General features: G+C 31.1%; 1 protein-coding gene and 1 pseudogene across 5 annotated transcripts; one reads left to right on the forward strand and one right to left on the reverse strand.

Annotated features, from left to right (window-relative positions):
- Positions 1-1,092: 1,092 nt before the first annotated feature.
- LOC107906507 (FCS-Like Zinc finger 10) lies at positions 1,093-4,138 on the reverse strand. Of its 5 annotated transcripts, none has more exons than XM_016833524.2 (5): positions 3,846-4,065; positions 3,711-3,764; positions 1,765-2,817; positions 1,538-1,674; positions 1,093-1,403 (listed from the first exon to the last, which is right to left on the reverse strand). In XM_016833524.2, exons 3-5 carry the CDS (start codon positions 2,775-2,777, stop codon positions 1,339-1,341), a joined length of 1,215 nt encoding a protein of 404 aa, XP_016689013.1. In that variant the 5' UTR covers positions 2,778-2,817; positions 3,711-3,764; positions 3,846-4,065; the 3' UTR covers positions 1,093-1,338. The 5 variants fall into 5 exon arrangements, with proteins under 5 accessions (XP_016689013.1, XP_016689012.1, XP_016689011.1 ...); XM_016833523.2 differs by having other exon boundaries at positions 1,765-2,861; positions 3,846-4,064; XM_016833522.2 differs by lacking the exon at positions 3,711-3,764 and having other exon boundaries at positions 1,765-2,861; positions 3,846-4,138.
- A 9,612-nt stretch (positions 4,139-13,750) lies between these two features.
- LOC107906508 (trihelix transcription factor ASIL2-like) lies at positions 13,751-15,506 on the forward strand (annotated as a pseudogene).
- Positions 15,507-23,930: the final 8,424 nt, after the last annotated feature.

The raw sequence follows: 23,930 nt of genomic DNA on the forward strand, positions 1-23,930 counted from the left end.
GTCATGTTAATATAGTGAATGATAGAGGCTTTTAACATGCAAGATCGTAGATTGAAGTAGTCCTTTCTTGTCCAATTTTTTTTAATTTTGATGTATCCGATAAGCTAGCTCTGATAAATATTTTTTCTTGTTTGAGGGTGTTCTTACACTTGTGGGCTACTAAGCTTGACATCTGTTGGTCTTTTCTACTTCTTTGTGTTTATTATTTTTGGGCCTTTTGAACCTATAACCAATCTCCTTTCCTTGATGGAAGTTTCATTAATGTTTAATAATAAGCAAATAGTGAACAATCTTAATATTAGGTCAGATATCACCTTTTTGACAAGTCATTATGGCTATAACACCCTCTTTTTTGACACTTGTTAATGATACAGATGAATGCATTGGACCATTTCATATGCATTGTTCTTCTTCTATTATTATTTTTTATTTTTTAAAAGGATAGTTGATTATGATTAATTTTGCCTCAACACCGAATTCCATGGTTCTTATTTCACGTTGTGCAAAGCAAATGTTAGAAGAATTATGCATGCAGAAAAGATGCAATGCTTTTCAACCCGATGTGAGTGCCTTTGACTTCGCATCCATTAAAACAATTACAAATTATTTGTTTGTGTGATTTCTTTTTTCTTTGGTATTCCATAGTCATATTAACTCGAGTTGGAGTAAACCATAAACAAAAAACCAAAAAGTCTGCTAACACTCATTCGAAGAGCAAGATTCTAACCCCTTCCCTGCAGATCAAATAAGTGGTTTCACCTTAGTCTAAGCTCTTGCAAGATTGGAGCTGAAGATTAGGCTACCATATGCAGATTAGCAAATCCAGCACTAGACTTCAACCACTGTATCAAACACATCCAGATCATACCCGGAAAAAATTTCTAAAAAATAAATATACTCAATTATAACCAATGACAACACTCACCCACGTAACATACAGCGTTCCACAAAAAGTATAGTTGGTTCTGAGATTGAGACACCAATTATAGGAGATACATTTAACCTGCGACGATCTTCTTCAGCATTACCAAGTGAACCGTGAAAACCCAGATTTGCATCACGGAACCAGGAACAAGATTAAACCCACTAACATTCATAAACAATAATTTATTACAGACAACTAAGGTTAATCGAGTGAACGTCGAATACATTCAAGATTCAACAATGAGTTTTTCAAGTTCCAAAGTTTCTGCAACAGCTCACACAGGAGCAACAAAAACAAAAAAGATATAATAAAAAGAAAACTGATGAGATGGGGCTTCCTGCCGCTACTAACTCATCTAATCAAAATTATAATGCAACAGTCTAATGATATTATATCTATCTTCGGATTATAAATTAAACTCTATGCTGTGCTATCCATGAATTGTGATTTATGCTCCGAATGCTCCGATCATCAATGGCTGCAGATAGATTCACATAAACAGCTCTTTTTATGAACAGATGATCATCCCGGTTAATTAATGTTATCACTCTGGGCATGAATGCCTGCAAAAAGCTATCACAACAATAGTTCATTACATGTTAATGGACATACCCATTAGGAAGACATCTTCATCATTGCTCTGTTCTGGAGAACTGTTGGATGAGGAATTATTACAAGTTTTCTCCATTTCCTCATCAGCAAAAATCTCCTCAGTGCGGCAATCAAAACTGCAAAATGCCTTTTCACCTCTGCAACAATCAGAAGTAAAAACAGTCTCAGCCATTACATAGAGATGCAACCAGAAGTAAAAGTTGAAAGCGCATACGAAGTGTATAAACCTGTGCATGTAAACTTCTTCATCCTTCTCTAGTTTTTTCTTGCAAGTGTAACAGAAGCTCAAATACTCATCAGAGAGGTGAACTGTTGAAGTCTCTCTGCTCTTAGCTGGTGGGGGCACATTGGTACCGGATTCGGCTTTTCTGTCAAAAATGGTCAACTCATTGTTGTGACATTCCAAAATACAGTCACCGAAAAGATGAGTTGTTTTCGGGTTCGGACCGTGAGAAATTATACAAGTATAATCCTCGGAAAGCTCTAGCTCATGTGTGGAAAGAGACACCATGCTATGGCTGAGGAGTATAGGAAGTGAACTTGGTTTACTTACCAAAGAATTATCTACTTGCAAAGGTCTGCCAATTGGCAGAGGTGAACTGTTAGTACTGAAGGTTGCATTTTCTGAACAACAACTTTCGGAACTCATATTCAGGTTTTCACTAGAGGAAATAAATGAAGGGGAAAGCCCAAGATCTGTTTTGGGTTCAACCGGTACTTCTTCATTTCCAAAGTCAAGACTAGAATCTGCTGACTTGGTGCTGGATTTTCTGGCTTGGAAAAGCTGTGAAATTATGTAATTCCTAGGCAAAGAATTGGATTTCATGGAATTACCAAGGTATTCACGGGAATACCTTGATGAATAAGGAAACTTAGTCTTGACCTGTGGTCCAAATACAATATTCATTCTCTTTGGAGAATCAAGGTCTCCACCATCTGGTTTAATTTCATCGGCAAGCAAATTCACAATGCCCAAGCCTATCTTACTACAATCCCACTTCTTTTGACAACCACTTTGAGATGATGATCTAGGAGACCTAACAGTAAAGGGGTTGCTAAAATTTGCAAACACTCTCAAATCAAGAGGAGATGTAGGGCTTCGTACAGCATCAGAATCCAAAGAACCCTTAGTGCTAAACCCAACAAGGAAACCAGGAATATTGAATAGTGAGCTGCTAATATGCCTTAAACCCAATGTAGACGAGTCTGGATCAGGATCAGCCATCACACTACCATCCATTGAACTTGCCTATGAAGTATGTTTTCTCACACTGCATTATCTATAAAACCTCAACCTTTTAGCAAGAAAGCCAGCAACTCCTTACTGCATTAGAATCAAGAATCCATCAATATAAAACAAATGCCATTGATGCCAAAACTATAACAAAACAAATACCATGTAAGGAAATGCCTCATGAAAAAGAGTATAAAGAACATTGATTTATCTACCCAAAGAAAAACAAAAGCCCACAGGATTATACCCCAAAATCATGAGCATTTTTTGGAAAGCAACATCGGAATAGCCAATAAGCAGAATAATATCATAACAATTTCACTTCAAAAATCAAAAGTTTGACAGTCCTTTAGAAAAAGTGGAAACAGTACAAGATCCTTGAATCATATCAACAATGCAAGATGAAGATTAAAAAAAGAACACTGGAAAATGTCATTAAAGATTAATCTAATGACATTTTTGAGCACCGATGAAGAATCTAATGAAGCAAACTAATCCTCAATAAGTTCGTTTAATGTGAAAAAGGTAAATCCAAATCAACAAAAGGGGGCGACCCTTTTACATAGCTGATATGCAACAGTGAACTTGTAAATAAACAAAGCAAATAAACAAGATTATTTTACATTCAACATTAACCAAACCCCAGATTATCATTAACAAAAAATTTTCAAAGATTCCTAAAAATCAGACAGATTTGAGGAGCTTTTTGAAGATGGAGGACTGAGAACAGATTCTTAAAAAAATGAAGAAGAAGAAGGAAACTCAAACAAAAAGCACAATCGAAACAAGATGCAAAATTTACCCCCCAAAAAAAAAGTAAATGGGTACTCAAAAAATGGATAAGGCATTAATATTTAACAAAAAAAAGACCTTGCATGCATCAAAACCAACATAGACAACAGTTAAGTCAAAGTTAAAACATGAAGGGAAAAAAAGTACCTTGAAAATCAAACTGGTTTCAAACAAAGATCCAATCTTTTTAACACCCAGATGCTAAAAAATGCAGATTGATCAAAAAAATAAAAATAAAGAGCTAAAACAAATACAAAATGGCGAAAATTGAAAAGAACCCACCTGGTTTTCTTCTCTTAAAACTTGGAAGGAGAGAGGAGAAAAGAACACCCAAAATGCAGATGAGAATGAGATGATAGTCTGGCTTAGCAAAAACATATATAAACTCTCAAAATATATTTTTTCCTATCATTTTTATTAAATTTTTTAGTTAATTTATTTTTGCTTCTTCTGAAATGCATCAAAATCAGGGAAATAGTAGACGACTGAGGCTTCTGATATACTCTTTCTCTTCTTCTCTCTAATCATTAAGAGAGAAATACGTATTTTTATACGATGTAGATGTAGTTCGTAGAAAACAGTGTCCACCGTATACCTTTGTGAGCTTGAATGTTGTTGATAACCTCGTAAAAGTTACTGATAGGCGGTAAATAAAGTAACCTTGATTATATATAATAAAACAAAATAGAAATAATATATTACAATAAAACAGTAACCGACTCAAAACAAGCTTTTATGTTATTAATAAACGAATTTTTCTCGATAGAACTAAAATAATTAAAATATATGTTAGGATTCTTTTAGATTATGTTTATTCCTGGTACGTTTAGTTTTTTTATTTTATTTCAAGTTACATTACAGTTAAAGTATCTAATATTATAGTTATTATTATTTTTACATTAATACATTATTCATCCAAAGAGGCATAGGATTAATAATCGAATTTTTCTTTATAGATTAAACGAATTAAAATATATCTCAAAGTTTACTATCGTTATTTTTATACTGACTACAAATAAACTCACCTTTCATTCAAAAAGACTTCAAATTTAATATGGTTAGTAAAGGAAATTTTAATATTAACAATTTATTTGAATTAATAAAACAAAAAAAATTAATTTATTTTTTCTACTGTTTATCTAGCTCCCTAATAATTTATAATCAAATTATTATCCAACTGTAAGAATAATAATATGTTTCTTTAAACCGTGTATATTCCATTCCTGTTAGAGCTGAAGACAAAAGGAAACAGAGTTTCTTTTATATGAAGCAGTCACGCTTGCTGTGCACGGCAATTGTTGTCCACTTGATCTGCCCCACGTTTTTGCTTTTAATTGTCCTCTCCCTTCATCAACTTTTTATTTTATTTTCTCCTTTTTTACTAAAAATCTTATATTTTGCATTTCCATAATCATGTAAATATAAATATAAATGAATAACTTTTATATTATATAAATTTTTATCATATATTTGCATGTTTTATATTGTAATAGCCATATTAATGTTTTACATTAAATTATATATAATATCGTATTATAATTTTTTTACAGTTCATATCGTATAATATAATTCACATAAAATTCTCGAGTCTAGATTATATACTTGAAAAAAAAAGAAAAAAAAAAGGTCTTTGAATTCAGAGCATAAAATGGTGCATTGAAGATAGACCATAAAAATTCCAGTTGTGTTAAGAAAAATAAAAAAGCTTTTGAAGGAGTGTATTACGGTTTTGCCCTTTCTTAGAGAGTGTAATCAGCACAAAAAACCGAAAAAGTGAAGAACACAAAGCTGAACAAAAACGTCTTTGTCAACACCAATTTTTCTTTTTTCTAAAATTTCTGTCCTGTTGCTTTTAACGACGTTAATCGTTAAGGGCTAGGAGAGGGAACCTAAAGATCTGTTTGCTTTTAACTTTTGCAAACTTCTTACTATGCCGTCGGTGTTTAAGAACTTCGAGACAAAGCCAAAGTTGCTTCTGGATTGATCCAAACATGGTGCTATTTGTTTTAAGGGATCAAAGCCTGCTCACTAACGTACTACTTCTTCCGGCCAAAAAAAAAACCGTACTGCTTATACTCTTTCTTTATACAAATTTTTTGTATCTATGTAGGTTCGTATGTTTTACGAAATATAAAAAAACGTGTTTCGAATTATTAAAATTAAAAACCCAGTTCTTTTTATCAATAATTATATGATAATTGATAAAAATATTATTTTTATTGATTTAAAAGTATAAAGGTAAAAAATAAAATTCCATTTTCAAAATATTCCTACTCCTTTAACTTGGATAATGCGTGTAAATAAAAAAATTACGAAAATTTATTTAATTTTTTAAATATTTTTTACGTTAATTTTACCATTCACGTTTGTAATTTATGGTTACTCTTTTTAATAATTTTATTTTTAAAATTTTAACTTCATTCTTCCATTTTACTATTACACTTAAATAGATTAATTTAATTTTATATGGCGTATAGCTCACTCAAAATATAAGCTCACGATGACATTTTTGCCTTGTTTTACGCAATCAATGGTTGTAAATAATTTATTATACCGTAAGAAGTTTGAAATTTTTGCTTTGCCACGTCCTTTGTGGTAGAGACAAACAATAAATTAAACGGCGTCGCCGTCAAACTCTATGATTTAGTGGGTCCAAAAAACGTGGACCCCACTAGAAAAGACCTCGCTCCGAGTAATGATTCCTCGCAGTTCACAGACCTATTTATTTTACAGTTCTGTTTTGTCGTTTAGCTTGACTCAGCTCTTCTTTTTCTTTTTTTTTATAAAAAGAAATCTAATTCACTAATATAATTAATTACACCAAATAATAGTAATAATAATAACAATAAAGATATGTACACGAGAGGATCCACATGTGTTCCCTTTTGCCGTCAAACCTGGTGCAATCCAACGGATGAAATATGAAGATTCGCTGGGGAAAGTAAGATGATCTGACGGATAAAAATACATAGTTAACTGCTCCCTGTAAGTGAGCCCACCACACGTGTCGTGCAATGTATTGAAGTGCCTGAAATTCTTTTGTTTGTTTGTGGCGCACGAGATCGTAACCACATCGGGATGCCCGGAGTTTGCAACTTTGCATCATTCGCTTTTCGTTTTAATACTACTATTTTCTTAATTTTTCTCTTTCGGTTTCTTTTTGCAGGCCAAGGATATTCAGGGTTTAACCTATGAATTTGATGGTAATTTCACAGTAAGCAAAGTCATTTGAATGATTTGGATAAAAATATCACGAAGGCTTTTGTACTAAGAGTTTTTTATTTAAGAAATAGATAAATTAATCTCTGTGTGTCAACTAAAAAAAGAAAATTGCTCATTCTGTTAAATATTTTATTCATTTCTATTATTAAAAATTGGTTCTTGTATGTTGATATGAGGTACATGTGACATTGTTTGGTTATTTTGTCAGTCGCGCTAGTTTTTAATAGTACAAATAAATGAAATTTTTAAAATAAGTGACCAATTTGCTTTCTGATATAAGGTATAGGTATTAAATTACCTATTTTTTAGTAGAGGACAAAATGTAATCCAATTCTTAATATTGAATCTTTATGATACTTTTACCCACTCTATTTGTAAATCAAAGGTTTAAAGTGTAAAAAAAAACCCTAAACTTTTTCAAAAAAAGTAATTAAGTCTTTGTTTTCTTTTCACTTAATTAGATACTTAAACTTTCAAAATGCATAAAAAAATGTCCTCAACTTAAAAAAAGAAGAAGCAATTAAGCCTCTTTTTTTTCACTCAATTGGTACTTAAAATTTCAAAATGCATAAAAAATACCCTCAAACTTTTTTAAAAAAAGCAAGTAAGCCCCTACTTTTTTTTTTCGCACTCATTTTGGTACTTTAATTGCCAAAATGCAGCAAAAAGACATGTTGACAGTTAACTTTAATAGTTGAGCACTAAAGTTAATTGCCTCTAATTTTTTCAATTAAAGCCACCCCATGCCACAACCACGACGTGGCATGTGGCAAAAAATTATAAAAAAATAATAAATGTTATAAAAATTAATAAATTTTAATAAAAAGGTAAAAATATTTAAAAATTAAAAAATATATAAAAATCATAAAATATTGTAAAAATTTATAAAAATCATAAAAAATTATAAAATGCATCAAAAAATATTTTAACCATTAACTTTAATCGTTGACCATTAAAGTTAACGACCCCTAATTTTTTCAGTTAAAATCATCACGTGTCGCAACACAGCATGACATGTGGCGAAAGTTAATAAAAAAATAAAAATCAATAAAAGTTATAAAAATTTATAAAATGCTTCTTTTGGTACAGTAATTTATATTTTTTTACAAATTTTATATTTTTTACATTTTTTTATAATTTTCTTACGACTTTATAAAATTTTATAATTTTTTCTATATTTCTATATATTTTATAATTTTTTACAACTTTTGTAAAATATATTTTTTTTATCATTTTTACGATATTTGTAATTTTTTCTAATTTTTAATAAAAATTAAACATTTTTATATTTTTTATTAAAAATTATTATTTTTTTATAAATTTAATTTATTTTTATTTTTTATCATTTTTTGTCACGTGTCATACAATGGTTGTGACACATGGTGACTTTAATTGAAAAAATTAGGAGTAATTAACTTTAATGGTCAACTGTTAAAGTTAATGATCAAAAGGCCTTTTTGATGCATTTTGATAGTTTAAGTACCTAATTAAGTGCAAAAAAAATGGGCTTAATTGCTTTTTTTTTAAAGTTTGAGGGTTTTTTTTATGCATTTTGAAAGTTCAAGTACCAAATTGAATATAAAAACAAAAAAAACAAAAGTTTAATTTTATTTTTTTTAAAGCTTGAAAACTTTTCACACCTTTAAACCTAAAAAAGAAAATTTCCTTATTCAAAATAAATACGGAACCATTTGTATCAATATTTCTATTTTAAAATCCAATTCTATATAATTGTATATTTAAAAATGAATAAAATGTAAATTGTACATTTACCTTGCTTTAACATGTAATCTTTTTTTCTTTACAAATCATTATAAAAATTTCATTTATGAAAATTAAAGTTTAAATATAGATTGAAAATTTGAAGGTGAAATAATCTCACATAAATAATTTTATGTGTAATAAATTCAACTTCTTAATGATAAATATATAAAAATTATTAAAAATAAATAATTATTTATATAATTATGATGAAGGTTTTAAATTTTATAATCCGAATTAAAAGTTACTATGCATCTCATTTATTTAGTTTATTATTATTATTTTACCTTTGTTTTTTAAATTAAAAAAACAATTACAAATGTTCCAAATAATAACCCATTAAAAATTACCCCAAACAACAACAATGATTTTATTTGAGCCTTTTGCATCTTAAGTGTAAGAGAAATTTAGTTTTTTTTTATTAAGGCATTTTGTATTTTTTTGTAAACTTAAAATAACATTTCAAATAATAATCAAATAATATAGTAAACAATGAGTATTGATTTTATAATATTTTAATATTGTTGAGGGAAGGTTAGACTCTTTACTGGAAGAAGTTTTTAAAGTGTAGTCTGTTTAGGACCGACGAATCCCTTAATAAAAATTATTGTTCTTGTGTCAAAATTTTATCCCTAACCTCTACAAAGAGCCTTGTACAATTCATAGAGGAGGGAGTCTTAATTGGTGGAGTAAATACTTGCAAGCTGATGGGAAAATTGTTAGGGGATGTTTGGTTGAAGGTAATGGCTATGCCCACTTAAACAGATGTTTGGTTTAAGAGAATACTCTATTACGGGTGTATTCCATTCTGGGCTTAAGTAGAGATATTTGAGGATTTCTATTCTCTTCCCTCTTCATCATTTACCCCTTCGTTGCTTGAAGAACCCCATCTTACCCCTTCATCATTCAACTCGTGGAAAAAGAAATTTTCTTTTTCCAATTTCAATTTTTGCCCTCGCCTCTGCCCAAAGTATGAATAAACTGTAACATTATTTTCTTCCCATCTCTAGCTTTCCTTTTTTTTCCTTTGGTTGAAAAGTTGCAAACCATTCTTTTTCTTTTTCTTTTTTTGCTTTTTCACTGCATTTCTGATTTCATTGCTTTGATTTAACAAATGCTGGAAAGATTGTAACACCCCTTACCCGAGACCATTTCCAGAGTTGAGCATGGGGCGTTACTTGACTTAACTTATTAGTTCGGGGTATAAAAATTTGTTTTTAAAATTTATTTCACTGTTCACCATAATGTTGTGCACCTGCGCAACAGTAACTAAATTTAACTATAACTCAAGTTAAAAAACTCGAAATTTAGATCCGTAAATTGTCCCTGAAACTAGACTCATATACTATCTTACCATAAAATTTTCAGAATTTTTGGTTTAGCCAATTAGTACAGTTTATTCATTAAAGTCTCCTCTGTTTCACTGCCTGATGGTTCTGCCTTTATTCACTAAAAATCAATTTTCTCATCGTATGATTTTCATATGGTGTTCTCACTTATTTATATAGAAAATAGACTCACTAAGGAATCTATACATATAAATTATAACTCATAATTATTTTTGTACAATTTTTAATGATTTTCTAAATTCAGAACAGGGGACTCCAAAAACCATTCTGACCCTGACTAACGAAAATTCAAATATCTCAGAATATAAAATTTCTTTACCCACACCGTTATTTTTCTATGAAACTAGACTCGATAAGATTTAATTCTATATATCATTCACTCTCTAATTCATTTTATACTATCCTTGGTGATTTTCAAAGTCACGTCACTGCTGCTATCCCAAAACTGCTTCATTGCAACTCTTTCATAATTTCTAGGTATAAACTATCACCTAGGCATTCATAATACCAATCATATTCTTACTTAGCCATTTTAATAGCTAAACATTATTACATATTTACACATCATCCTTTAGCAATATCATAGGACATACATTCAAAATGTCTAAGTCCCTATACATGCAATAGCTCAAACATTGATCATCATAAAATACCTAGTTGTTATTGTTGATAGTGTGAACGCTCTTTGACGTCTTTAAAATCCCCAAATTAGCTTTGCAATACTATAAAAGAAGCAAGCATAAAGCTTAGTAAGTTTACAAGCAAATAAATAACAACATTTAACACAAATAAATATACTTAAGTGTCATGATCTCTAATTTTCTCTTTACTTAATCTATTACTCGTTCACTTACTTGTTTACTTAGATAACTCATGATTATAACTTACTCTTCTCTTGCTGAAATGTTGGTTCTCAATTGATAACATAATATGTTCTTAACTCTTATAACTCACCTGAATTTGCTATTTATGCTTTTACCTGAACTTTCATGGAACATAATTTGTTTACTAGCCCGTTGAGCCACATTGGAATAATAAGGATACTTGAGTTTCTTTTTTGATAATAACATGCCAAAGCCATGTCCCAGACATGGCCTTACATGGGATGTTTCCTGTACTGCCAATGCCATATCCCAAATATGGTCTTACATGGGATGTTTCCTGTACTGCCAATGTCATATCCCAGATATGGTCTTACCTGAGAGTTCTCATATCGGTGCCCATGCCATGTCCCAGACATGGTCTTACGGGGAACCTCTCATCTCAGTGTCAACGCCATGTCCTAGACATGGTCTTACATGGGACCTCTTATAATCTCAATGATACCAATGTCATGTCCCAGACATGGTCTTACATGAGATCTCTTTACACAAATGTCATGACATTTGTATCCAATACATTCCTTGTGTTTCAACGGGACTTTTTAACACTGATTCTCTATCATCTCATACTTGAGTCAACATTAAATAATTTCATGAAATAAATACATAATTATTGGAAAATAGCAGCATTAATAATAATTATTAAATATTGTATTTATTTACCGTAAACTTACCTCGGTACAAAATATGGCCAAATCTATCAACTTAGTCTTCAACTTTTTTCTTTCCCAGATCTAGCTCCAGATTTCGTTCTTCTTGATCTATAATAGCAAATTTAGCTTATTTAATACTCACATTCATCAAAACAGTCCTTGACTCAATTTTTGAAAAATTATAGTTTTGCCCCTAAACTTTTGCATATTTACACTTTTGCCCCAAAGCTCGGAAATTAAACTTCATATCTTATTCTTATGTTTTATAACATGCTGAACATTTTTCCCTTCTATGACAACATCAAATTCTTACTCTAACACTTACTTAGAAACATTAGGTATTTTTGCCGATTATGTCAATATACTCGTTTTCACTTAAAATCGACTAGCAAAAGTTGTTTAACATAATTCCTAACTTCATATTCTACTATAAAACATCAAAATAAACATATTTCACCTATGGGTATTTTTCAAATATGAACCCTAAGTTAAATTATTGCTAAAATAAGCTAAATTAAGCTACCGAGATTCTAAAAACGTAAAGAACATTAAAAACGGGGCTTGGAATCACTTACTATGAGCTTGAGAAACTGAAGAAATCCTAGATATGGCTTCCTTCAAGTTTTGGCAGCAAGCAAGGATGATGAACACAATTTTTACATCTTTTTCCCTTTTAATTCTATTTATTTACTAAATGACTAAAATACCCTTACTTAAAAAAAATCCTATTTCACTTATCTCATGTCCATTTTTGTCCATCACTAACTAATGGTCTAATTACCATATAAGTACCCCTAATTTATAGTTCCATAACAATTAAATACCTTTAACATATAAAACTCAACTTTTGCAGTTTTTACAATTTAGTCCTTTTGACTAAATTGAGTGCCCAAATATCAAAATTTTTGAACGAAATTTTCACGAAATCTTTCCATGAAATTGTAGGCCATAAAAATATAGTAAAAATTAATTTTTCCTCATCGGATTTGTGATCCCGAAACTACTGTTCTGACTATGCCCTAAATCGGAATGTTACAAAGATAACAATGCGAGTTGTTGTTAAGTGAAGATGGAAGACTGGGGTAAGTTTTAATTTTGGCCTGAATTTGTTGTTAATTCTTTGACTGATAAGTGATTCTATTTTCTTTTGTATGTTTTATTATGTATGAACTTGACTGTAGGAAATTTCTTTTTTAGAGCTAAATGCTTGTTGGGTTTATTGAAATTTAGGGCTTTTTATTGTTTTTGGTTTTGGATTTTATGGGATTAAGTTGAGATGTTTCAAAGGTGTTTGGTTTGAGTTGCTTGGAAAATCGGCTATGGTGTTACCAGACCAAAAAGAGAAATTTAGAGATTTTTTTTCTTTTTATGAAAAAGAAAAACTGCATGTAGTGGAAGATCAGTAATTGTGGCAACATCTTGGGAATCTAGTCTCAGCTTCAATTGCTGGGATTCACTAGTTCTTTTCTTGAAACATTACCTGATGGTCGCCTCGTAGTTTTGTATAGGAATTTTAAAGTGTAAAGAGACCTTAAACTAGATTCATTTCTATTCTGTAGTTTTGTATAGGAATTTTAAATTCTAGATCTTGCAGGTTCTTAGGAAGAAGATTGAAGATGATGGCGGACATTTTCTTTATTTGATTAATAAAGATGTTCTTTCTATAACTTAATAATAAATAGTGATAAATTAGCTTTTAGTCCTATAGGTGGCACAAAAGATTGATGACAGTGGAGAAATACAGGTATCAAATCAAATAAATTAAAAGTATAGACAATTTTAGTAAAACACAGAGGTAAATCTTGTCATTACTTAAGCAACACTAAACTTAATATTATTCAAACCCCTCAAACTGACGTCTCATACAAAGTCTAATTACTACCATAATTCAAGCTCTCCATCTCATTTTTATCAAAACCAATGACTCCAAACCTTTAAAAATTATATATATGATTTTTTATTGTAATAGTTCTTAGCAATTTTTAAATATTTTTATCATTTTAATAAATATATATTTATAGTTTAATGATATTTTTAAAATTTCTAAAAATCAATTAACATTCCGTTAAATAAATTAAAATTTTATTAAATCTTTTATATCAATATTTTATTTCACATCAACCGTTATATTATCATTTTTTTCATGTTAATTATCACATTATCATTTAATTATACGTTAAGAATTTTAAAGAAGCATTATATTTCAAAAATTCAATTTATTGCTACTCAATCATTTTGGATTAATACTTATTCTTTTAACTATTTTACGCACAAAGCGTATAATAACAGCGATCATCTTTTTATCTCCCATGAATATTTTTCCTTCCAATTTTTAAAAATTTCCACAAACACAATTTGTTTCAATTTCTTCAAAGAACAAATTGAAATTTCAGTTTGCCTTCATTTTTTAGTTAGAGGCTTCTTAGAGCTTCAATTAGGAATTGATGTTGAAAGGTAGTTTGAGAAATTTGAGAGCTTTTTTTTTTCCATGTACGTTTTTGATTCATTTGTTTCTTGATTTGATTAAAGGTTTAGGGGCTTTATCGAATTTTATGATGAGTGGGTTAATTTTATTTTTGGAAAAGTTAATTTGGTCATCAGGAGCTGAGTAGTAAAAATGATCAAACAAAAAGAAAATAACTTGAAATTTAGTTTTTAAAAAAATTTATTTGTATAATGAACGCTGTTGATTTTGTTAAGTTAGACATTTACAGTTGAGAAAGTTCATTTTTTAGTAATTTTTAAGGTTTGTTGGTTGATTCAATAATAAAGTAGGAAGCTTGATCTTGAATTTCTTTCCTTTTATGAAGAGAAAAGATTCAGAAGGATTTTAGAACTTTAGGGATTTTATGGCGATTTTTTGGATTGTTTTGGAAAATGTTGTTAAAGCTTAATTGTTTGGGAAAGAGGAAATTTGAGATTGGAGGTATTACGTTGTAGGAGAAGTATATAGGAAAAAATATGGATAATGAAGATGACGATGAGCTTGATGATGGAGAGGATGATGATGATGATGGCAGTGATAAGCCAAAAGGCTATAATGAAAATAGCAATGATGTTGACTTGGAGAGACACCCAAAAAAGAGGAAATTGAAGAATTTGCTATTGAGTTATGAATTTGCTCCTTGAGTACCTGCACCAGCAGTTGCAGCTTCGTCGATGCCGAAGCCTTCGCATTGTGGAAGGAATTCTCTTACAGACTGGACTGAACATGAGACATTTGTTTTACTAGATGCATGGGGTGGCCGTTTCTTGCAACGTGGGAGGAATGGTCTTCGATCCGAGGAATGGCAAGAAGTTGCGGAGAAAGTTTCGAAGGTCTCAATGATTGAAAGGACTGATACCCAATGTTGTAATCGGTTGGATACATTGAAGAAGAAGTATAAGAAGGAGAAGGCTATGCTGGCAGAGACTAGTGCTACCACTAGCAAATGGGTTTATTTTAAGAAGGTGGATATGTTAATGTCAACTCCTCCACAGCAAGGTGGTCTGTCTTGTGGCATGGACTTGGGTGAGCCTATATTTGTAAACCCTAGGGCTTATTCGAACTGTGCAAATGGTATGGACAAAATGAGGGATAGTCCAGCAGATTCAGAATCCGCTGACAGTGATGAGGACATCTCAGATGGACTGCCACCTAAAAAGAGAAGGTTCGGGAGGCAATATGACGAGGGTTCTTCTTTCCGAATGCTTGCAGATTCAATCCATAAATTCAGCAATATATATGAAAAGATCGAAAATAGTAAAAGGCACCAGATGTTGGAATTAGAAAAAATGAGGATGGAGATTCACATGGAGTTGGAAATGCAAAAGAGGCGGATCATGGAAAATGCACAAGCCGAAATTGTAAAAATACAGCAGGGTGACGAAGAGGATAACGATGTCTCCATCGAGAATGCTAGCGGATAATGCAAAACCTGATTATTTAATGTTGACTACTAAATGTTGTTGTATATCATATTGAAAGCCTATTGCCAAATGCTACTGTGAGTTAGAAAATTCTTTTTACCGACTTTCTCACTTGTATTGCTTTAATAGCTATAGTTCACAGGTAATAAATCCTTTTTTTTATGTCAAGCATGCAATTTGGTTGAATAGCATCATTTTTGGTTTGAAGAAGGGCAAGTAGATCTCATGATAGCTAGCAGTGCAGCATTCTCCAAACTAGGGCTAAATTAAGATTGTTGTATACCAATTGAATGAGAAGTTTTCGATTAGTTTGTTTTCAACTTTTCCTACCATTTTTCAGTAAATCCAACAGGAAACAGAGAAAACAAAATGATCTTGCTATGGAAATAACTCAAGGGTGGAATCGTCTTCAATCATGTTAGCAAAATTCATCAATAAACTCAGTGCCTTGTTAATAGCAAACTGATTGTCTGCACCAGATCAGCTTTCGGAAAAACATGATAAATAAGAAATAACTAAACCCATTTCATAATTCATAGTATTCCCACAAGATTGCTGCAAATATAATTTCGATTTAGTTTTTCCTAAAGAAATTATAGGGTTGATGGTACAACTTGGTTATTGGGTTGGATTTATATGGTTATTATCTTATAAAATATAAATATATTTTAGATAATTAAAAATAATATAAAATAAGTCGATTTTCTGTCGGTCCGAAACTGGAAAATCCAAACGGGTCCATTTAATTTTTGTTTTTTCCAGTTAAAACTGACAATTGCTCTCCCCTTCGCCTGCCGGGACACTCTTACTAGGGGAGGGGCTGTGGTTAGGACTTGTATTTACATTGGGATTAACATCTGCGCCATCTGCTCCCTGTGGTTGAGCCTCACTTCCCTGGGGAGGTGGGGTTGGTGGTGTTTCAGGCATGGCTGGCTTAGTTGATTTAGGGTTCGTCATCATTGGTTTGCAAAACCTGTTTTAAAGCAAAATTCAATGTCTTAGCATCAAGTATCATGCACGAATAAAAGAAGAACCTACAAGCTGGATATAATAAAATCTAGTACTTCACTCCTCTACTGCTTTTTGAACATCTGTAGCCTGTAGGTAACATTGAACCATAAACCAACTCTGCCACTGGGACATTTGTTTTCTTCACCTTCTTCTTGGGAGTCTCAACTCTCAACCTATACGACAGGCAGAACATATATAAAATTTAAACCAACCAAACGCATACAAAAACCAAAGACAAATGCTCCAAAATTATTCTATATAAGATCAGGAGTAAGCTCTTCCTTAAAGGCTAAACTATCAATCCTTACAACTCATTTATAGACCGCAGACCAAAAACACATACTTTAGTATTGGTTTCCATTTAAACAGGCTTGTTCCTTGACTCATCAACACCATTTTCAACCCCTGTTGCATTAGTTGTACCCTTGACATCTTGCATGTTAACATTTGTCTCATTGGCACTAGAGGCAACAGTATCTTTGCTGACCAATTACCATGTATGTACTAATCTTTGCTGGGACCTGCAAATCACTTGCATCAGAATATTAAACATCGACGCTGACTGAAAGTACTTATGGAATGTCACAGCCTTGACACTGAAAGTAAGGCATGGAAGATTTTCGAGACAAAATCTTAACCACCAAGACAATAAATAAAAGTCAACTGAATATCATACTATGATGCGTGTTTCTCAAATAGATAAATGAACTTAAATTAACGTAGAAAGCTGAGACAAAGCTTGACAGGAACAACAAAACGATGATAATAAATTAATAACTGCAAATAATTACCTGAAACTCCCGAAACTTGAATGTCAGATTGAGAATTACACATTGCAAGGCGCAACCTCTCGCACACATTCACTAGCATTCATTGTGCACATAGGTTCTTTACTAAAGAACTCGGTGAGGATGTTTAACATAGCAGGAACACGAGAGACTGAACCAACAGCCTCAACCATGTGAACTTCTTGAACTACAAGTTCAGCATAAGTAAGAGCCTTCTCTAATCCCCTCTTCACACTTTACTAAGGAGCATTTGGTTAAAATAATGTAAGATTATGTAGCACATTATTAGGTATGTTAAATTACTATTTTGATTCATTTGATTGGAATATAGAAAGTCGATAATACCAAAACGAGTTGAATTGATGTTTAAAAATTCCCAAAATGAAATCAAGAAAGATTGAAAACAAATCAATTCCTTAGCTTTTCTTACTATGAATTTTTCCTGTAACAGTCCGGTTTAGACCCTAGACGGAACAGTAGTTTCGAAACCACAAATTTGAGGTTGTAAAATTATTTTAATATCATTTTTGGTATTTACAGCATATTATTTGATATGTGTGAAAATTTCGAGAAGTAATTTTACCGATTGGTTGGTTAATTTGATAAAAGGACTTAATTGCGCAAAATGCAAAAGTTGTATGCTATTTGTTAATGTGCTATATTGCTATGGCTTATTAACTATGAAGCCCTTATTATGCAAATGGACCATTGATATGGTTAATGGACGATAATGACCATCCACTAAGTGTTTATAAATTATATTAATTAAGGTTGAATAAGTAATTTTAGAAATAAGGTTATTATTAAATAAAACAAAGTTAAAATATGCTTATATTCTTGCATGTTCAACGAAATATAGAGAAAAGAAATAAGGTTTGAAGCTTGGTGAATTTCGGCACCTTTAAATCTTGATTTAGGTACGTTCTTTACTCGGTTTTTGATGATTTTTATGTTTTTTAGATCGTTGCTTTGTATTCTAGCTAGTCCATGCTCTAATTTTAGGAATTTATGATGAATTTGTGATTTGCCATTGATGATAGCTTGATTTTTTTGTTGTTTGATGATGAAAAATAAATATTTATTGATAGATTAATATGTTTAATTAAATGATTTTTGATAAAAATGTGTTTTAAGGATTAAATTGTGAAATTTGTATGAAGGGTCAAATTGTGAAATAAATTGAATAAATTGGCTGCTAAAGACCTAATGTAAATTCGGCCTAACATGGGTTTGTTGAAATTTTGAGTAATTTGTGTTATTTTAACATAGGGACTAAATTGTAAAAATGTAAAATGTTGGGGGCTAAAATGAAAAATGCCCAAATTATATATTTTTGGATAAAATTGAATGAGTATGTTATTAAACAAGCCAAATTTGAATTGAATTAGATCAAGAAAAGAGAAGATCAGATTTGGATCGGAGAAAAATAAAAAAATTTCGAATAGTCGTCCGGTTCGTTCGTGTCCGTACAAGGTAAGTTCATAAGTAAATAAATGTTGTTAAATTCGAATGTATGTGTGTTATATGTGCTGAATTGAATTATAATAAGTATATGTGTATATGCCGAAATGAATTAAACACTAGAGAACTAGTTACGAGCTTGAATCGATAGAATTATGACGTTCGAAAGCCCTGTACGAACCATAGGAATAGTATAAGATACATATGTCATGACATAGGATTTCGATATGAGTTACCGTGTAAGACCACGTCTGGGACGTTGGCGTCGATTTGAGATTTACGTGTAAGACCATGTTTGGGACATCGACATCGTATACGATTCGTGTAAGACCCTGTCTGGGACAGTGGCATCGATATTTGATTACATGTAAGATCACGCCTGGGACGTTGGCATTGTAAGAGCTTCCGAGCTATCCAAGTATCCTTATTGATTCCGAACGGTTCAACGGGCAATATCGAGAAATTAATGACTATGTGAAAGTATATCCGATTTAGGTACGTACGAAGTGTATATGATATTCAAGAATGAAAGGTGAGTATTTTTCAAATGACGATATGTGAAATACATGACAATGAATGAAATGAATGTATATAAATGAACGTTGTGATACATATGCTCGTTATATGAAATTGTAATGAAATAAACTTAATTATATTCAAGAGTTCGAATACCATGAAATTGTGGTCCTATGTTTTGAACATGGGATTTATGAAACATGAAACATGGTTTTGAGGTATGCTAGTTTGGTTTGAAAGATGATTAGATAAATGTTATTGATAATGTTAAATTATTAAATATGTTATGAATATGTGAAAGAGTTAAATAAGTATGTTTTGATTTGTTAGTTATGTGATTGTATGACCGAATGTGATATATTTGAATGAGGAGTATATATGGTTCGATCAGTGGAATTATGAAGCATGTGTAATATGACTTTGATGTATGGTAGTTAATTTGAATTTTGAATTGATAAATGAGATTGAAATGGTTGAATTTTAAAGCTTGGTTTATATGTTCATTGATAAATAAGGTAAGTGAAGTTGTGTAATGTGACAATATGGATTATATGAGAAAAGTGGTTGTATATGTGTATGAGATTAACTAAATTCAGTCTATTCGAATTGAATTATAAATGTTACTGTGATGAATTATTTGATTATGGCTTACTAAGCTTTCAAAGCTTACTTTGTGTATTTTCCCTATGTTTATAGAGTTTCGGAGACTTGCTCGGATTGGAAGTCATAGGAGACCACATCACACTATACAGTTTTCGCTTCGGTAAATAAATGCTTTGAGTTTTGGTTATGTGGCATGTATAGACTAGTTTTGATATACTGGTTTTGGAATTTGTGTATATATAGACATGCGAAAATGGCTTAATCATGATGTTAATGCTTGTGTGTATTTGGTCATATCTCAAGATTATTATGGAAGTATGTTTCATGGTGTATATATGTGTGGTATTTGGTTATATGATTCAGTTTGAATAATGAGTTAGTTGATGGTTTTGTTTTGCTAAAATGCATGAGTTTCTATAAACTAAGTTTGGTATAATTGATGACTTGTATATTGGTTGTTTAGGTACGGTTGGTGATGGCAAAATATGCACATGTTTTATGCTTGAATGGTTGGTCATTTAGGTTTGGTTTTTAAATGACTCATTGGATGATTGAAAAGGGTGATGTCTAGACATGATTTTAACATGCAAACTAGGCATGATATGTCTATTTATTAGTGTTCGAAAATGGTTCAAATTGATATATAATATGCGCATAATTTTGTAATGTGAAAAGAGGTATATTTTGGTAATGTGATAATGCTAGTTATTATCTATTTTGTTAATGAAATTTAAGCTGTGGGAAATGGTCGAATTGGTATAATATACAAATGTGTAAAGCTTATAAATTTGGTATACTTGATTCGGCAACTAAGTTTAGGAATAGCTATTGTTACAATAGCATATTGCGCATGAAATTATAATGTATTAAAACTATATTTGACCATCTGGTGATATTTGATAATGACCTATATTTGGATAATTAATAGGTCGTATAATATGGATTGGTTTGACTTAATTTGTTAACGCACTTAGGTTTATGAAATGATATGTTTAATAATTAGCCATTGAATTAGATGTATACAAAAGAATGAGATGAAATATGTGATTGTTATATGGAATAAAATATATTTGATTATATTTTAGGTATTCGAATGCCATGAATAGATGGACATATGCTTTGAACATTGAATTTATGAAGCATAAGAAACATGATATGGATATATATTAGTTGGTACGAATATTTGAATAAGTAAATGGTAATGACTTGGTTGAGTTTCAGAGCATGGTTTGTAATGCAAATTTGGTTTATGTGATTGAGTGAATTATGGCTACTTGGTTCGTGAATGATTCATGATTTATTTAATTGGAAATGTGATATATATATGTAATGACTTGACATTTATGAATGATTGGTGAGATGTTATTTGAGCTTGAGAATTTTGATAAAGAAGTTGATAAAATTTTATACATGAATTGTAATAAGTGATTGTTCGAAAATGTTTTTTTTTTGTCCGGTAATGTCTCGTAACCCTAATTCGGCAACAGATACGAGATAGGAGTTTTACATTTGGTTGGTATCAGAGCTATGGTTTAGTCAGTTTTAGGACTAACATAGCTAATATAGTCTAGCTATACATGCCACACTTAACCTGCGATAGTGTGATATCTCCCAACTTTGACGAAAATAATTTTGATGAGACAGATATGTTTTCCAACCGAGTTAATTCTGATAGTACAGAAGTAAATACTCAAATGTTTGAGTGAAAATGTGTTGATTATGAGTTGAAACTCATAAAGGTATGGATCAAAGAGTATGACACTTTGTTATTGATAAATGTTATAATTATATGAGCACATGAGTTATGATATTTGGATTATGATGCTATATGGAAATTTCGATTGTGAATTAGTGATTTGAGTTAGTATATGAATTATGTGTTAAGAACAAAAGTGATTAAAAACAAATGTTTATTAAATGCTTTGAGAATGTGAAATTAGTAATGAATTGGTTATTTGCGGTAGTATGTGTTATGTGCATTTATGTGTAAGTTAAATTTATGTTACAATGAAATCTGTAAGATTTAGGTCGAATAAGCTCATGAGTGTAGTGTTATAGAAGTTTGTGTACGGAAGATTAATAATGTAGTCAGAAAAGTGAATGAATCAGCAAATGAAGACAATATTAAAAGATATATTGGATAGCTCTGAAAACTACTCAGGTTATGCAAAGTTACTGTTACAGAAGAAGTTAAATTCGATTAAATGATCTATTCAGGTATGTTATCTAAAGCAAGTATTAACTCGAAGCTTTTCTGAATTGATTTCTGTTAGTGAAGAGATAATGTGAAAATTTTTGATGATAGAATTGGGCAGTTGAATAATATTTGTATTGTATTGATGGCTGAGTGCAGTGGCTATAGTCGGGCAGTTACTATGATTCCTTCCGGACATTTTGTGTGTACAATTATCCTTAGAAGTATATGTGACTGTTTAATTTCAGAAAGAATTCTTATCGTATGAGAACATTAGCTAAACATATTAATAGATGAAAGTATTGTTGGTCTGTTTGGGTTATGTTCGACATTTGCATGTCTTTTTCTGGTATTTATTCCCTTGTGTGAATATGAAAATCGACGGCAAAGTCTGTATGAGGCTAATATTTTGTTTCTACTGGCTATTGTTTTGTTGAATATATTTGAAGATTATATTGCTTCTGTTACTTTGGATTCTAGTATTTATGAGTGACATTGATCTTTCCAGACATTTTCTAGGATATCATCGGAATTGATATCATTCTATATGGGTTGTAATTTTTTGATATTTTGTGTAGTTTCAGATGTTGAAATATCGCTATCCTGGTTTTCTTATGATTCTATATGATTATCTGTAAGAGATATCTATTTGACGGAAATGGCTATATCTATTATAATTATAATTTCTGTTCTGAAATTTGGGAGTGCTACAGTACCGTTATCAGAGTTATAAAAGTTGTGCTTCTACATTGGTTGTTGTTCAAATCATATTTGATTTTCTCCGTGTTTAAATGCTTTATTAATAGTCGGGATACTATCTATTGTTACAGTTAAGACGTCGGTCTTATCATGACATTATGATTTCTATATGATGGTTGTGGCTTCTGTATAATGATATGTCTGGGTTATTCTTTTAACGAGAAGAGAAGAATTCTTCGAAAAGACCGATTCCGTGGTTTAATCTAATTTGAATTATTTGATTGAAAAGTTAATTGGGTTATATGAGTTTGAATCTATCTACCGGATTGGAAATAAACTTTGAATGTACATATATGAATTGAGGTTTAGTTTGGAAGAAGAATTTGTATTCTAATTGAGAATTATATCCATCGGAACGATTCTAATTGAGAAACGTTGTGGTAAATTAAAGTTAATTCGATTGTTGAAGCTTTCTTTTGCACGAAGATATTGTCAACCGAAACTTCAGTTATGTGTGTGTGTGTGTGAATACTGATGGAAAGTTGTCACTTCCTCTCAGGCAATATGAGACCCATTTTCTGTGGAAACTTTGAGTATGATGCACGTCAGTCTGATTTGGAACGACTCTTCAGAAAATTTGGGAGAATCGAAAGAGTAGATATGAAGTCTGGTAAGTATTGTTTCTCTATCTACATTATTGATTATTGGTTCCATGTGAGAATTTGGGCTTCATTCCCCTGCCCCCTCTTTTAGTATATTCTTTCATGCTATTGGTGCAATTTGGCTGGACGTGTTGGTTGTAAAGGTGTCAAGAGTATTTTGAGCTTGAAAAGCTGTTTCTTATTGAATATGGCACGGTGAAAAATCTATTCCATATGGTTTTTATCTTCACTATGCAAATGGGGCCAAGCTGGGCTTTTTATTCTGAACTTGAGTTGCTCAAAAAGATAATTGTTTGACGAAATTTTTAAGTAGCAGCTGTCTGTTTCTGATTTCAGTAATGGATAATTATATATACAAGTCAGAGGTTACAAAAAATGAGCGATTGTTTATTTAGAAGTAGGAGCTTCCTTTGTTGGGACTTTAGTCGTTTCGAATCTATAGATGAAGATGGGGTCCAGGATATAATCTGTGTGAATATATACTGAGTTTTATGCATTATTCAACATGATAGGTTAAAAGCAATCTATAGTGAGACAGGCTTTTATGCGATTTCATTTCCAATTTCTCCCTCTCACTTTAAAAAAAAAACAATAATCTTGATACTGTATTTAAAAACTAGCTTTCATTGAACGCTTACCCCAAGTATAACATTCTTTG

This window comes from Gossypium hirsutum, chromosome D05 (genome assembly GCF_007990345.1).
Source record: "Gossypium hirsutum isolate 1008001.06 chromosome D05, Gossypium_hirsutum_v2.1, whole genome shotgun sequence".
Classification (NCBI taxonomy): domain Eukaryota; kingdom Viridiplantae; phylum Streptophyta; class Magnoliopsida; order Malvales; family Malvaceae; genus Gossypium; species Gossypium hirsutum.